Source organism: Pezoporus flaviventris, unplaced genomic scaffold (assembly GCF_033815535.1).
Source record: "Pezoporus flaviventris isolate CSIRO_AGI_PZ_B2104156 unplaced genomic scaffold, CSIRO_AGI_Pfla_v1 ptg000011l, whole genome shotgun sequence".
Lineage (NCBI taxonomy): Eukaryota > Metazoa > Chordata > Aves > Psittaciformes > Psittacidae > Pezoporus > Pezoporus flaviventris.
In genome coordinates, this window is record NW_026892559.1 from 1,345,980 (window position 1) to 1,360,545 (window position 14,566).

A 14,566-nucleotide genomic window follows, 5' to 3' on the forward strand; every position below is an offset into this window, starting at 1 on the left:
AGTGAGTTAGTTTGCCACTCGTGATCTTAATCTTTCACCAAATCTACTCAAAACTTTTAACTCTGTGATAATATTGTAGTTAATTATCAGTGAGGTGAAATTAACGATACAGTCCCCATCAGACAGATGTGCTAGGCTGTAAACCAGCATTTGAACTGCAGTGCCAGTGTCAATATGCACTCCATTATTTTAATGGGGCTGCTGCTTCCTTTAGAGTATCTGTCACATACTGTAGATTAGTGCTGAGTTATGGAAAGTATTCTTAGGAAGAAATAAATATGCAGAAAGCATCTGTAGTGGAGCAGATGTAGAGGTAGAAAGGTTGAGACAGAAATGCTCAAGACCAAACACAAAACCAATGTCATACATCTTAATCTCTTGATCTTTAATTAAGTGTTTCCATGCTGCTAATACAAGGAATCCCAAGCAGTCTCTGCTGAGGTGAGCATGTGTGTGTGTGAGGGTGCAGGGCCTATCAAGCACTTCCTTCAACCCGCATCTACAGATTCTGTCATACAGATGTGCAGGACACTCACTGGCAAAGGGGACACAGAGCCCCCGTCCCGTTCAGGAAGGACAAAACACAGGTGACAGATGTTGGAACCACTGCTTTGCCAATGGCTTTCTCCCTTCTGTTCTTCTGTGACACTTCTGCAAATATAATAAAGAAGCCATTACTCTTCAGATACGTGGTACTGAGCTCTAGTGAACCTCTCCCTCCCCCTGAACCACACAAATAGGGTTTACATAGAAGGAGTTTCTAACAGGTCACTGCAGTCTTTACAACATTTTCTTTGGTTTTAGCTGTGTGGTGCGTGCTGGAAAATCCCTTTATCAAATGGACTACACCAAACCAGTTATAAAGCAACACTATTTACAACACCTTCTTTGAAACAGCTTCATTCTATAAAGAATCAAATACACCCAAATGCAAATCTTTACACAAGGCCAAGCCAAATGAAATAACATAAAATGGTGGAAAGTGTAATGCACTGCAGATGAAAGTGAGTAATTTCTGCTCTTCCTTTATCCAGTGAATCTGAGTGGTCCCAGCTACTCCAGACACTTTGTTCCGATGGATTCTGGAATGCTTTTAAATTGTTCAGTTCTGTATCAAAATTTCAGGCAGTAAATGATTCTCTTACTTTAAAATAGTAACCCTGTGAGTTAGCAGAAGACTTTTAAATGGGTAAACATGTAGAATAGTATTATAGAATTGTTTAGGTTGTAAAAGATCCTTAAGATTGTTGAGTACAGCCTTTACCCCAAGACTGCCAAGTCCACCACTAAGCCATGTCACTAAGCACCACGTTTACATGTCTTCTAACTACCTCCAGGGATGGCAATTCAACCACTTCCCTGGGCAGCCTGTTCCAATGCTTGAAAAGCCTTTGGGGAAAAAACATTTCCCAATATCCAGTCTGAACCTCTCTTTGTGCAACTTGAGACCATCTCTAGGCCTATTCCTTGTTAAGAGACCAGTCCTCTCTAAAACCTCCTTTCAGGTACTTGTAAGAAAGTGATAAGGTCCCCTCTTATCTTCTCTAAGCCTTCTCTTCTTCAGACTAAATTCCCTGCAGTGCCTTCAGCCATTCCTCATCAGACTTGTGCTCAAGGCCTTTCACCAGCTTCACTGCTCTTCTCTGGACACGTAATAACACTGAAGTCCCTCTTTTCTGTCTGCAGTACACGCTGACTACAGTTCATTCTGATTCAAACGACAAGAGCTAAACCACAATTTATTCCAATCCCTAATGAATGCGTGTTGTGATTTCACGTTCAGATATTAGTCTGGCCTACTCTGGTATAAAAGAACAGGAAAGTTAGTAGCCAGAGGCAACACTGTCTTGTCTGTTTAACTGCAAATGCATCTTTTAAGCTATGGCTGTCTATATTTCCTGGTGCGAGAGGTTTCCCTGTCCCACACCAAACAGGAAGCATAATCAGATCGCTGATGATGTTAACAATATACCCGTTAATCATCGTCGTCATCATCCTCTGGGACAAAGATATCATGTTCTTCAAGCAGGGCTGCGAAGTTCTTACTGATCTGAGTGCCAACATACAGGAAGGGAATCACCACGCTGAACACTCTGAGGAGACCGAAGGGCGTCTGCGAGGGGTCGATTGGAAAAGATCGAGCTTTACCAGTAAGTTGTGCTGTGCCTGAGCCCACGCACCGCCGGGGAGCGCAGTCCGCCGGCCCTCCGGCGGCTCTCTATCTCTTCCCGTCACCCTCCCGCGGGCCACCGCGTCCGCCTCCGCGCCCAGCCCCAGCCCCCCTCAGCCTGTTCCCTGTCACTCACCGCCAGCGCCCCACCCACAGCAGGTGCTCCCGCTCTGATTGGCCACCGCTGCCATCCGTCACGCCGCGATTGGCTGCGCCCCCACCCGCTCGCCCCTCACTCACCTTAACCGGCTTGGGCAAAATGGCGCCGCTGCGAGTAACGGTGGCGCTCCGGGAGGGCACAAGCGGCACGGCCGGTGTGAGGCGCGGCCCGCCCCGCCATACCCGTCCCGAGTGAGCCGCGGCCGCGGCCAACAGCCGCCCGCCCGCTGTGGTCATCCTCCCTCGGGCTGGGCTCCCGTAACCGCCTGGCCAAGGCGTCACCCGGGGCTGAGGGGCCTCCTGTTCTCGCGAGGTTTAAGGGGAGGGGCGGGGTGGCAGCCGCGCATGCGTGAAGCGGGGATGCGCGTCACCCGGTGCCCAGCGCGGTTGGTGGGGCGATGGTGGGTGCTGGTGGCCTCGGGCGGGTGCTGTCGATGCGACTGGTGGGGACGGAGCCAGGAAGCTTTTTAGGGGCTCTAATAAAGGGCCCGCAAAGGCTCGACGGAGGATAACCGGACCGGGTGACCCTGCAAACGGGCAGGTCCTGCCGACGCTGGGCGTTCACACCTCCGTTGACAGCGCACAGGCTACAAATCAGAACGGTTTATTTGGCTTCACGGCATAAAATACAAACGTCTTGAAATGCAAAATACAATTTCCGCGTGTAAAACAAAGGCGCATGCAAAACCGCCTCTTAGGAAGATACATGTGTACATAAAATATAAGCACTTCAAAGAGGTGAGAGTGTTTCTGCAGGTTGCTCGTAGTGTTGCCGGTAACTGCTGGGTGCCGCAGAAAGGTGCCCCTGACACAGGAGCTCCGCGCATTCCCTGTGAGCTTCAGCAGGGTATTGAGGCTTCTCTGCAAAGGCAGTTGAGAGGGGTAAAATCGGGGGGGATACTACCTCCAAACTATTAATTTGGTAGCTGTTGTAATGGAAAACATCCTGTCTTGGTTGTGAATGTCCACAGGTGAAACCATCCGGTTATTCTTCCTACAGTAACCTGCTAGGACCTGGATTTGATGGAAAAATGTTGTTTTATATAAAGATAGATGTTCAGAAACAAAACAGTAGTCTCAATGTGAAATTCCAGCCTCAGAAAAATACAAGGATTCTGCCAACTATATTAGCAGGATTGGGAGCCCTTCTTGGCACAGCTTACAAAGGCCATGTCAGAATTGCCCTCCTTTCAGACTTCAGTCTCTTTTAATTTCAAGCATTTTTGTCCCATTGCTTTTGTGTTATTATACTAAAGAAAACTCTTTGAAAATGGTTTGACTTCAGTAGCCATCCCGCTTTAGTGTTCAGCTCCCCTTTTGCAAGGGAACCACTTGAAAATGGTTTGACTTCAGTAGCCATCCCGCTTTAGCGTTCAGCTCCCCTTTTGCAAGGGAACCTGTCCTATGCTGCCCAGACATTTTCTAGCTTTAATAAGGGAAAGAAAAGGCGAGAGGTGAAACAGCCCAAACCTGAATGACCGGAGAAAAACAGTGTGTGGCAATCAGTCTTATTCTGCTGTCGGGGACAATGTGCAATGAAAATTCTGTGCTTTCCCTGTAACGATCTGTGCCTGCAAGCTGACAGAGAGGATACCCCATTAGCCAGACACGTGTGATCTCAGGAAGCTGAAATCCCGACCTTCTGCCCAGGGGCTGCTTCAAAGGCGCTGCCAGCACAAGCGAGTCTCAGCAGAGCTGGTTTGATAGCTCCATCTCAGAGGAGGTGGTGGAGCACACAGGTGCTTCCTGCCTAATGAAGCAAGTGGCAGCGGTCATTAAAAACCTAGTACTCCCAAACAGATTTGAGCAGGACTCTAATTACAGCTCTTTTTACTCACAAAAGGGCCATCCCTGCTACATGAGCAGGATGATGAAGAAGCCCTGATCAAGCTCATTCAAAGTCACGCAGCACTTTGGTGACCTAGCAAAGACCCGGGCGTGCACAGCCCGGCTGAGGACAAATACCGACTGGGATTCAGCCATTTCCTTCTCGGTGCTGCAGAATGAACCACAGAATTACTCCAAATGCAATCAGACGGAAGGCAGAGAGCAGCGCCTCATTTGCCGGATTGAGGATTTAGCTGGGATATGTGCTAACGTAAAGGCAGGTAGCGTGCAAATTGTGCCATTTGAATGGGACAGATTAAAGCATTAAATATAAGCTCTTTAGTAGTGTTATTAGCACAATCCTGGCTTATTAAAACAAACTAAGCTTCTTAAAAGTGAAACTGCCCTTAAATGAATAATACAGTTTCAGCTCCAGTTTTGACAGAACTGGCTTTGTTAATTTATTTTCCCTTTCAAGGCACTCATGATTCTTGGGTCTCATGTAGGAATTGCCATCACATTTTGATTTATTTTGGAAGTTAAACTGCCAAACTGCCGTCAAAACTGCCTTATGTAAGTCTGAGGCATCAGGAATATTCTTCCCTCTGTATTACATGGAAGAGAAAAAATAACCACTGAAAAGTACTTGCTAAATCCAACGCTGGTCCCAAAATACCCACACTCAGAGTGAGGAGGCACCAAGCAGCGCCATCCCTTGACATTGCTGCCATGACATGGGGAAGGGCACAGGTTCCCAGCTGGAAATGCTGCAGCACTTAACGATTCAAGCAGCAGGTAGGGAGGCAGAGCCGGCCCCTAAGTCCAGCCAGCTGGGCTGCGGAAAGAGCCTGGACACTGGCCCATGGCCATCTGCTCCCAGTTTTTCTGAATTGTTCTCACTTAAAAAGCAGAATAAAAAGAATCCTCCCGAACTCAAAGATCCTTACTGTGAAGAAAAACAGGCACAAGCTGGAGAGGACTGGATTGCATTGCTCGCATGTGAAGGTAACACACCCGCTGCCCGGAATTGCATCTGAAAGATCTGATTTAAGATCTGATTTCCTGTAATATACCACTGAGCTATAATTAGGCAGGAGGCTGGAAGCTCACCATCCATAACTATCAGAGGTATGTTTTCAAAGGCACCAAGAGTTAATGGAAGTCTTTTGATTTCTGCATTGGCAATCTCTACTGGCTATTGCAAAGTATTAAGCTGAGTGCATGTAACTCCAGAAAAGCAAATAGGTTCCTACCCATCATGACCTGAAACTGCCTCTTGGTTTCCTAGCAAGGCTCCTTAAAAAAAAACAGAGCAATAAAACCAGGTTTAACACTGGTAGATAAGAAGCACAAGATTGTTTTGTATATTTTTCCTGTTTTGAGAAACAGCCCTTGCCAGGGAGGGGATTTATAGGTGTTAGAGCCCCTGGAGACAGCACCCACCTACTTATACCATCTGCTTCATGGCCAAGGATTCTGACCTACTGAAGGGCAAGTCTGTTTCTGCAGCAAGGTGACAGGCGTGCCTCCCTGCTGCACTCCTCACATTCTGGGAGGATGCGACATGCTACAGATATCAGCCGAGTGATGCTGACATGAAATCAGAGGGAAGCACCGGCAGGTCGGGTGCTGGCTTTGGTAGAAGGCAGTGATACAGCTTTGACGCTGGAGAGGCAAGCCCGGACACTGCTGACCCAGTCAATGCTACCTGTAACTCACTCCCACACCCCCACTTGTGGGAGCAGCCCTCTCCTACTCCCCACTCCTCCAACTGCACAGCTCTGCCCGGAGCTGGGCAGAGCCACAACAGCGCAAGAGGCCCTGCAAGAATGTGGCTGTGGGCACTGTCTCAGGCACACTGCCCAGTGAGCCTGCTGAGCTCTACATGGCACTTAGCAGGAGCAGAGAAATTCATCCCTGCCCAGGCAAAGAGGCTTTAGCGTCCCTGTTTTAGAACAAGGAAGGCTTGTGATGGAGATATTAACAGGCTTGGCTACTGCTCAACAGAGTCCATATCAGCCCTGGGAGCTTCTGGTCCTTGCTGTTCCTTAGGACCAGGCTCGGTGTCTCCATTTCAGCCTTGCTGCTGATCTCAGGCACCCAAAGAGACGGATGCAAGCCCATGAAACCCACATCCTGAAGAATTTAGCAGGGAGGACGGTTAGTGCATATGAAAGTAAAAAAAAGACCAGCATGACACAAAAGCCCAGTCCTCATTGCTGCAGCTGCTGGGCCAGCCACAGCTGCAGCATCTCACAGTGTCCTGTGGGGAGAGGCACAAGGCTGGAAGCACCCACCAGGGCCAGTGCCCCTTTGGAGGCATTTCGTAAGAGCCCAGCCTTATCTGCCATGAAAGAGCAAAGGCAGAAGTTTGGCGGAAGACCACAGACAATAATAAATTCTGACCTGTGCAAAATCCCATGCTGAGAAATAAAACCAAAAAATAGTGTGAAGCAAAGGCAGGAGAGGAAGCACACATGGCATCAACCACACCAGGGCAGCAAGGGACAAAGCCCATTGGGTGAGGTTTGTTGCATATGTGCTGATTTGGGCCCCCTCCACACCTCGTACCACTAGCAGAGGAGCATTCAAAGGCAGCTCCGCTGGTATTACACACTCTCCAGCTGTATAAAGCTTCAGGGAAATGAAACGTGAGGTCTGCAGAAGATTTGTGTCTCTCCCACATGCCCCATGAAGCACACACACACGGCATACTCAGCCACCAACCAGGGCAGGGGACAAGCAGTGTCCCTCGTTTTGCTCTTGCTGCCTGGGAGACAGCTTGCTGTGCATTGGCTGGCTGGCGGCTCGCACCCCGTGTTCCCAGTCATGGGTGTCCCCTCTTCTGCCTCTCCTGCCATTCCCGCCTCAGCACTGCGATCTCCTGCCCGTACCAGCCGTGCAGCTTGGAGAAACAGGCTGTCTCCGGCGACACAGGGCTCTCGGTCATGCCTGGCGAGAGGCTGGGTGCTGGGAACCCCGCAGCACTGCCAGCAGCCGAGCGCCGGCGTGGAGGCAGGGGTGGGGGCTTCGCTTGCCCCCCATCACGGTCAGGGCAGGTGGCCCCCCCAGGGACAGCACCACCACTACCCCACGTGGAGTAACCGTTCTCCAGGACAGCAGGCTTCTCCTGGAGAGGCAGCAAGGCAGGGTTGGAAAGGTGCCTCTTCCTGCTGGAGGAGGAGGACCTCCGCGGGGACTGGCGGCAAGCAGCCAAGCTCTTGCAGGCCTCCTCCAGTTGCTTCTCCAGCTCCCTCACCACCAGCCGCATGTAGTCGAAGCTGGCCCGTGACAGAGCCTTCACCCAGGCCTCCATGGCAGCCTGCCCATCGGCCACCAGCACATAAGCCCTGGCACCAGCATCATCAAAGCGGATGGCGAAGGCGAACTCCTCGGCAGCCTCGCACAGCTCCACGGTGCAGCCCTCCAGCACCACAAGCCCCACGGGCTCCCGGCTCTCCCGCTCCTCGAAGTAGAAAAGGAGGTTGCCCTTGAGGACGAACCAGCGGCGCTGGTAGGAGGTGGCATGGTGGTGATGGGCATGGTGGTGATGCCGCTCCACGCGCTTGCGGAGGAAGCCGGCATGGTCAGTGGGTGAGTCGCAGGTAGCGTAGTGGGCCACGCTCCGCTCATTCAGCTTCATTGCCCTGCCTAGAAGAGGAAGAGAGGGGGAAGAAATTGGTTCGGGGTGAGCAGTATCTTAGCCACCCTGCCAGGAAAGGCATGATCCTGCCCTGGGCCTGTCACTGGGAAAAGCAGCCACAATGCCAGCAGCCCATGCTACAGGACAGTGTCTACCCCAGCAAGTACCCCTGCAAACGGCAGGCCGGCTCCTTGCTGCTGCAGAGGTGAGGGAAGTCATCGCTAGAGCCCCACCACTAAGACACCTGCCTTCTCCAGGAAGGACCACACTGGTGCTTCATTTCCTGTTCCATGAGTGATCTACTTTACTGTTTTTTTATGGGGCACATCAAAGAAATTTGCCTCTGTGCCTGCAAGACATTAATTTCACTCTCATTAATAGGGCAGAATAAGGAGGGCATTTTCAGACCCAAGGGGTCTGGGACCTCCTTTTGAGCACCTGCTTCCTGCTCCCCGTCTTCATGCAGGGCCACCCGTCCCCACCAGCCCTCCCACCAGCAGCACCCCCAGCCCCAGGAGGTTCACTGTCAGTGAGGTCCATGGTGCCGTACCGGCTGTGTGGGTCAGACCACAACCCCTTGCTGTCTTCCCTGGGCAGGCTGCTCCCTTGCTGATGGCCTCCAAAGCTTCACCGTGCTGAGCCCCATCCCTGGCTGGAAGAAAGGTGGCAGAAAGGGAGTCACAAACCAGAACAGCTTTGGAGTGGAACAGCGAAGAACTGCAACAGCGAAGAACTGCATCACTCCCACCCCAGAAAGCTTGGACCCTTGGCACACAAGAGTGGCCAGGGACAGGCAGTGCAGGCAGGGAACTCTGGAAACCAGGGTGGCAAAACTGAGGGGCACTCTCCCTGTCTTCAACGCCAATGTTCCTGGAGGGTTATTTTTTGGCTCCTGGGGGGTTGGTTTGGTTTTTGTAGGAGCACAGGCTGTGTTGTGTGAAGACTCCCAAGCAGGTGACTCGGCCTGGTGCTGCCGAAGGACACAGCGAGTGCAGCCTGGGTGATTCTACAGCTGCAAATGGATGTCCGACGGCTAAAACTCCGCACACAACTATGCAGAAAGCAAACCACAGCCGCCGCTCCCCGGCCAGATCCCTCCTCCCCCATGAGGGCTAGTGGGACAGGCTGGGGACAGCCCCCCGTTGGAAAGTTAACCGAATCCATTGCCTGGGGGGGCTTCGCCTTCAGGGCCGCACCCTGAGCCATCTCCAGCCCTGTCCCGCGGCAGCACTGACCCGGCGGGAGGTGCGGGGATCCCGCGCGGGTGTGTGCGGTGCTGGGCTCTGTCTCTTTGTGTGCCTGTGTGTTTGCCTCCTGCCTACGGCGCGCCGCGGCCCCGGCCCAGCCCCGCCGCCCGCTCCCGCCCCACCGCCGCCCTCCGGCCCTCGCCTGGCGCCTCGCCCCGGCGGCGGGACCGCGGGCCCCGTCCCGGCTCACCTCAGGCCGCTCCTGCTCGGCGGCGCTGCCGGCGGTGCGCGGTGGTGCGCGGCAGCCGGGGCCGGCCGCTGCGGGTCGGGGGAGGGCCGCGCCGGCAGCACCGCCCCGCCGGCCGCAGCGGCACCTCCCGCGCCTCCTCGCTCCTCCGGGCACCCCTGCGGTCCCACTCGGGGCCAAAGCCCTTCTCCCGTCCTCCCAGTGTAACTATCGGGGCGCGGCCGTGACACGGTGCCGGCAGTGGCGGGCAGCGGCAGCGGGGTGCAACAGCCGCAATGCTGACGGTGCCACAGCGCAGGGGCGATACCGCCGGGGTGAGGCGCCGGCGGGGCACGGCGGGGCTGGCGGGGAGGGAAGTGCGATCGGTTGGTCAGGTGACGCGAGCGGCATCATGTGAGCGGGGCCGGGCCGGGGCGGGCAGAGGCCGTCTGTGTGCCGGTGGCAGCCATGGGGCCGGCGGTGCTGAACGGGCTGCCTTTGGCCCTGGCCTTGGCCCTGGCCCTGGTGCTGCCCTCGGCAGCCCTGGAGAACGGTCTGGCGCTCACCCCCCCCATGGGCTGGCTGGCCTGGGAGAGGTTCCGCTGCAATGTGGACTGCCGGGCGGACCCTCGCAACTGCATCAGGTCAGCGGGGCCGCGGGGAGCCCGGGGCTCGGCCACCCCCTCCCTGCACGGAGCGCTTGTCCTCTGTGTCCTCCGCCCCAGGGAACCTGCTCGGGTCTGCCCCGGGTCTGCCCTGGGGGAGCGCACAGGGTGGTGCCGGGGAAGGAGAGAAGAGGGTGGCCGGGTCGGCTGTCGGGCCCGGGGCCGCTCTGGCACTGTGGTGGGATCTAGGGAAGCACGGTGTGAGGGAGGTGGGAAGCTCGGTGCTGGGGGTCCCCGGTGCGGAAGGACGTGGCTGGTCTTTGCGGGGTGTTGGGGAAGTGCTTCCCCTCTGTGAGGTCAGGGAACGGGGCATGGACGAGGTTTAAACAGGAGGCCTGGAGACCGTGCCGTGTGGCCCAGGCCAGTCCTGCTGCTACCGACCCTCCAGAGCCCCCTGATAGACCTCAGGTCCTGCTGTCTACCTCAAGTGGTGGGGCACGAAATGGTGGGTTGTGGGTTCTCAGCCTGCCGTGTCCCCATCCCCTCGACCTGCAGCGAGACGCTGTTCTTCGAGATGGCCGACCGCCTGGCCGAGGATGGCTGGAGGGAGCTGGGCTACAAGTACATCAACATTGATGACTGCTGGTCTGCCAAGAAGCGGGATGCGGCGGGACAGCTGGTGCCCGACCCCAAGAGGTTTCCCAGGGGGATTAAAGCTCTGGCTGATTACGTGAGTGTGTGGTGGGCATCCCTGCATCCCTATGTTGCCATGGCAGGAGCTGGGAGCAGATGGAGGACTCTGGGAGGCACATGGGATCCCCCTCGTGCCCTCCTTGCAGCTCTCCTCTCCCCACAGGTCCATGCCCGGGGCCTAAAGCTGGGCATTTATGGCGACCTGGGCACACTCACCTGTGGGGGCTACCCGGGCACCACACTGGACCGCGTGAAGCAGGACGCCCAGACCTTTGCAGAGTGGGGTGTGGACATGCTGAAGCTGGACGGGTGCTACTCATCAGGAGAGGAGCAGGCAGAGGGTAAAAGCTCCCTGGCCAGCTGGCACTCCTCCCCTTGCTGCTCTGGTCAGGGCAGCTAGCTCTCCGCAGCAGTGCTGGAACAGCCGGTTCTTCCCTCACGTCTCCTGTTGCAGCTCATGGGCAAAGAGGAGGAAGTTGGGATGCCCTGGAGCTGGTGTGAGGCAGGAGGCCAGGCGGGCTGGGACACAAGCTGCTGCTGCTAGCTCTCCCCTTCACCGGTTGTCATCTTCTCTCCTTAAGGCTACCCAGAAATGGCGAGGGCCTTGAATGCCACGGGCCACCCCATCGTCTACTCCTGCAGCTGGCCGGCCTATCAGGGGGGGCTCCCCCCCAAGGTGAGGGTTATTCCATCCAGTGGCTGTTTTCCATGTCCCCTATGCCCTCGGGGAAGCTCTTGTTGGAGCTGCAGGAGCCGGGTGCTAAACCCCGCTTATCACTGTCGCTGGTAGGATTGCAGCAGGTCCCTGGAGAGGACATGGCCTCCCTGATAGGCATCTGGAACACTTGGGGTTCCCTCCATGTTCAGTGATGGGAGTCTGGCGAAAGAAGGCCCCAGGGCGTGCCCTCTCCACCCCACTCGCGTGGTTGATCCTGACAATCTTCTGATATGGGTCTTGTCTTCTTTAAATGCATGAAAGAGGATGCACTTCCTAGTAATGTTTCTTGAGAACTGAGTGTGTGTTTATTTCCTTTTACATCTTCTGAGTGAATCCCGAGCTGCCCTCATTCTTGCAGCTGGTCATATTTCCACATGGCCTTCGTGGTTGTTTTACCAGACATCTTATTATAGTGGGATGTGCCCAGTCATATTGGGGTATGACTCTGTCCCCCTTCGCTACGTGATGTTGCCCTTCTCCAGGTCCCTCTGCCTTTCACACCCTTCCTGGACGCTGCAGCTCTCAACAAGTGTGGCTGCCTCTTCTCCCCCACCTTGCAGACTGGGTCCTTTCTCCCTCCTGCCTGATGCTGTGCTCCTCTCCAGGTGAACTACACCATCCTGGCAGAGGTCTGCAACCTGTGGCGTAACTACGACGACATCCAGGACTCCTGGGACAGTGTGCTTTCCATCCTGGACTGGTTCTTCGAAAATCAGGATGTGCTGCAGCCAGCAGCTGGCCCTGGCCACTGGAATGACCCAGACATGGTGCGGCTGGGTGATGGGTGCTATGGATGGGGGACCTCCAGTGATCCCCCTGTAGGGGCAGGGCAAAAGAGGAGTGCCAAGGGCAGGAGCCTTGTTGCTGCAGAGAGGGAAAGCTCATGTTGCCATTGAGGGTAATGGTGAAGCAAAGGGTGGTAGTGAGTGCATTTGAATGTGTGTTGAAGGCTCAGCACCTAGCAGGGGTGAGCTCTCCCAGCAGTGGTAGGCTTCTAGAGGGGAAGCAAGAGTGTGCAGAGGTTTCTGATGCGTGCTCACTCCCAGCAGGCTGCAGCATCGCTGAGGGTGACAAGCGGACAAGTTTCTAACCCTTTTCTGCCTTTCCCCTCCAGCTCATCATTGGAAACTTTGGCCTTAGCTACGAGCAGTCACGCTCCCAAATGGCCTTGTGGACAGTGATGGCAGCTCCACTCCTCATGTCCACGGATCTCCGCACCATCTCCCCAAGCGCCAGGGAGATCCTGCAGAACCGCCTGATGATCCAGATCAACCAGGACCCCCTGGGAATCCAAGGGCGCAGGATTGTCAAGGTTAGGAGGAAGGTGGATGTGTTTGGGAGAGCTGACAGGAGCAGCACAGGGTGTCACAATAAGGAGGGAGAGGGAAGTGATGCAGAGAAACATGAGCAGGAGAGCTGTGGGAGCTGGGGTTCTGCTGGTGTAGCGATCCTGCAGGACAAGGTCTGTGGGCCAGTGCTGATCCCAGGAGTTCTGCCTCACCTGTTCATCCCCACCCTCAGGAGAAGTCCCTCATTGAGGTGTTCCTGCGCCCACTGTCCCAGGGTGCCAGTGCCCTTGTCTTCTTCAGCCGGAGGGCAGACATACCCTACGTCTACACCACCAGCCTGGCTAAGCTCCATTTCCCTGAGGATGCTGTGTATGAGGTGAGCCCCATACCCCACAGCACCTGGATCCCTCTCTTGCCAGTTCCCTCCTTTGCCACCCTGTGTGTTTTTTGGGAGGGAAGGGCTCCCTCTCTCTGCCTTCAGCATGAAGGGGCAGCCACACATTGGGTCGCCCTCCTGTTGCCCACTGCTGTGCCCTGTCCTGCCATGCCATGTCAGTGCCCATGGCTGGCCCTCAAGATAAAAGGTGTGTGGAAATCCTGGTAGCCACCATCTCTCTCTTCCAGGTACAAGATGTGTACAGCGGGGAGATCATCAGAGGCTTGAAGGCGGGGGACAACTTCTCAGTCACTGTTAACCCCTCGGGGGTGGTGATGTGGTTCCTGTACCCTGTGCCACAGCCCTGGCGCATTGTCAGACAGCAAGCCCCCCGCGAGGGTTTCCGCCCGGTCCTCCTGTGACAGGGCTCAGCAGATGGGGGTGTGGGTCCGTGCCGCAGCGGGCCGTGAGACCCTGCCTGGGGCATGTGGCTCTGCCCTGCACAAGTGCCTTTCGGTGGTGTGCCCAGCAGTGCTGGGGGTGACCGTTTCTCTGGTACCAGCTTGATGACGTCTGCTCAGTCTGCGTGAAGCAGGAATTCTTGTTGCCACCTCCTAAGGGTGTGCAGAGCATAGTTCCCCAGTGATGGCAAAGCCTTCTGAGGTCCTCCTGTGGAAGACTCCATACAAACAGAGCCCTGCTGCTGGTTTAGTTCATCATATCTGACACCTGAGCGTTTCTCTGCTTCAGGCTGGGTACCACTGACTGTTGGGGGCTGTTTGAACTAAACCTGTAGAAAGGCTTTGGATGCTTTTGTATCTTCCAGGGTAGTGACTCACCTCCCTCTATGTGTGATGGATGGCATCTGATCTTCAAGGATCAGACCTGGTCACCTTCTTTTCTTCGCTATAATCAGCTTGGCTTAGAATAAGGGGCTGTCAATAGGGCTGCACCCTTCCTGTGTACCCATCCCAGGACCAAGAGCTCCTGGAGGCATGATGGTCCTGTGCAGAGTCTTTGCAGGCCTGATCCGGCTCCAGCAGCCTGGAGGCCAGCACTACTACAGCCTAGCATGCATGCTAGCATTGTATTAAAGCTCCTCTGGAATCAGTGTACAGCAGAGCAAAAACCTCTACTGACCATGCACAACCCCAGCAGCCTTGCTGTGGTACAGCCCCAGGAGCTGCAGGGTGTTGTGCACAAGTGGTGTAGGGAAGATGCTGACGGTGTCTCCCGAGTTGAGAGATGGTCACATGTGTCTCCAAAATGAAGCTGCATCCTGTTCTTGATCTGGCAGGAAATTCCTGCAAAAAGGGGGCTCAGGGCCTCCTGCAGCAGGCTGGACACTCAGGGTTTCTCAGGGAAAGGCTCCTCCCAAGGGCAGCTACATCCGCAGCTCCATTCTGAGAAGGAGCCTACCCCTTGCAATAAACTGCAAGCGAGCAGTGGGACAGACTGTAAAGCCCTCAACTGCTTCACCTTTCTACAGCGCACATCCTATGGTGGAGTTTGACATGAGACATGGCCTACCCCGACTGCCCCGGACTTCATGACTGCAGCATTCATGAAGACTGCTTTTCAAGATTGCAGCCCAGGGAGATAGGCACAAGATGAAGCCTCAGACTGGGAAAACACCACATTTTAGATCAGCAAAACCAAGTTTCCCCTTTCTG

The 14,566-nt window shown here is 55.0% G+C and overlaps 3 protein-coding genes and 1 long non-coding RNA gene across 7 annotated transcripts; 1 reads left to right on the forward strand and 3 right to left on the reverse strand.

The window, feature by feature from the left end:
• Window positions 1–364: 364 nt before the first annotated feature.
• SMDT1 (single-pass membrane protein with aspartate rich tail 1) lies at window positions 365–2,666 on the reverse strand. Its single transcript, XM_061450670.1, has 3 exons — window positions 2,411–2,666; window positions 1,973–2,113; window positions 365–651 (listed from the first exon to the last, which is right to left on the reverse strand). Exons 1-2 carry the CDS (start codon window positions 2,564–2,566, stop codon window positions 1,976–1,978), a joined length of 294 nt encoding a protein of 97 aa, XP_061306654.1. The 5' UTR covers window positions 2,567–2,666; the 3' UTR covers window positions 365–651; window positions 1,973–1,975.
• Window positions 2,667–2,917: 251 nt separating this feature from the next.
• Window positions 2,918–6,792, reverse strand: LOC133267943 (uncharacterized). Its single transcript, XR_009742923.1, has 2 exons — window positions 3,662–6,792; window positions 2,918–3,591 (listed from the first exon to the last, which is right to left on the reverse strand). It is a non-coding gene; the product is annotated as an uncharacterized LOC133267943 (long non-coding RNA).
• A 50-nt stretch (window positions 6,793–6,842) lies between these two features.
• On the reverse strand, window positions 6,843–9,341 carry PHETA2 (PH domain containing endocytic trafficking adaptor 2). Of its 4 annotated transcripts, none has more exons than XM_061450673.1 (3): window positions 9,237–9,341; window positions 8,350–8,451; window positions 6,843–7,807 (listed from the first exon to the last, which is right to left on the reverse strand). In XM_061450673.1, exon 3 carries the CDS (start codon window positions 7,797–7,799, stop codon window positions 6,984–6,986), a length of 816 nt encoding a protein of 271 aa, XP_061306657.1. In that variant the 5' UTR covers window positions 7,800–7,807; window positions 8,350–8,451; window positions 9,237–9,341; the 3' UTR covers window positions 6,843–6,983. The 4 variants fall into 4 exon arrangements, with proteins under 4 accessions (XP_061306657.1, XP_061306656.1, XP_061306655.1 ...); XM_061450672.1 differs by having other exon boundaries at window positions 8,294–8,451; XM_061450671.1 differs by lacking the exon at window positions 9,237–9,341 and adding an exon at window positions 8,996–9,099.
• Window positions 9,342–9,629: 288 nt separating this feature from the next.
• NAGA (alpha-N-acetylgalactosaminidase) lies at window positions 9,630–14,008 on the forward strand. The gene is made up of 8 exons (XM_061450687.1): window positions 9,630–9,856; window positions 10,373–10,547; window positions 10,674–10,851; window positions 11,092–11,186; window positions 11,834–11,995; window positions 12,343–12,540; window positions 12,750–12,893; window positions 13,142–14,008. The coding sequence occupies exons 1-8, from the start codon at window positions 9,681–9,683 to the stop codon at window positions 13,313–13,315; spliced, it is 1,302 nt and encodes a 433-aa protein (XP_061306671.1). The 5' UTR covers window positions 9,630–9,680; the 3' UTR covers window positions 13,316–14,008.
• Window positions 14,009–14,566: the final 558 nt, after the last annotated feature.

Bases quoted from the DNA above. Each gene is read 5' to 3' on its own strand.
- SMDT1 (XM_061450670.1), bottom strand. From the start codon at position 2,566: ATGACCACAGCGGGCGGGCGGCTGTTGGCCGCGGCCGCGGCTCACTCG. The intron at 2,114-2,410 runs GTGAGTGAGGGG...GACCCCTCGCAG, and splicing joins TTTTGCCCAAGCCGGTTAAG to ACGCCCTTCGGTCTCCTCAG.
- PHETA2 (XM_061450671.1), bottom strand. The intron at 7,808-8,349 runs GTACGGCACCAT...TTCCTCTTCTAG, and splicing joins TGGTCTGACCCACACAGCCG to GCAGGGCAATGAAGCTGAAT.
- NAGA (XM_061450687.1), top strand. From the start codon at position 9,681: ATGGGGCCGGCGGTGCTGAACGGGCTGCCTTTGGCCCTGGCCTTGGCC. The intron at 10,852-11,091 runs GTAAAAGCTCCC...TCTCTCCTTAAG, and splicing joins AGGAGAGGAGCAGGCAGAGG to GCTACCCAGAAATGGCGAGG. The intron at 11,996-12,342 runs GTGCGGCTGGGT...TTTCCCCTCCAG, and splicing joins ACTGGAATGACCCAGACATG to CTCATCATTGGAAACTTTGG.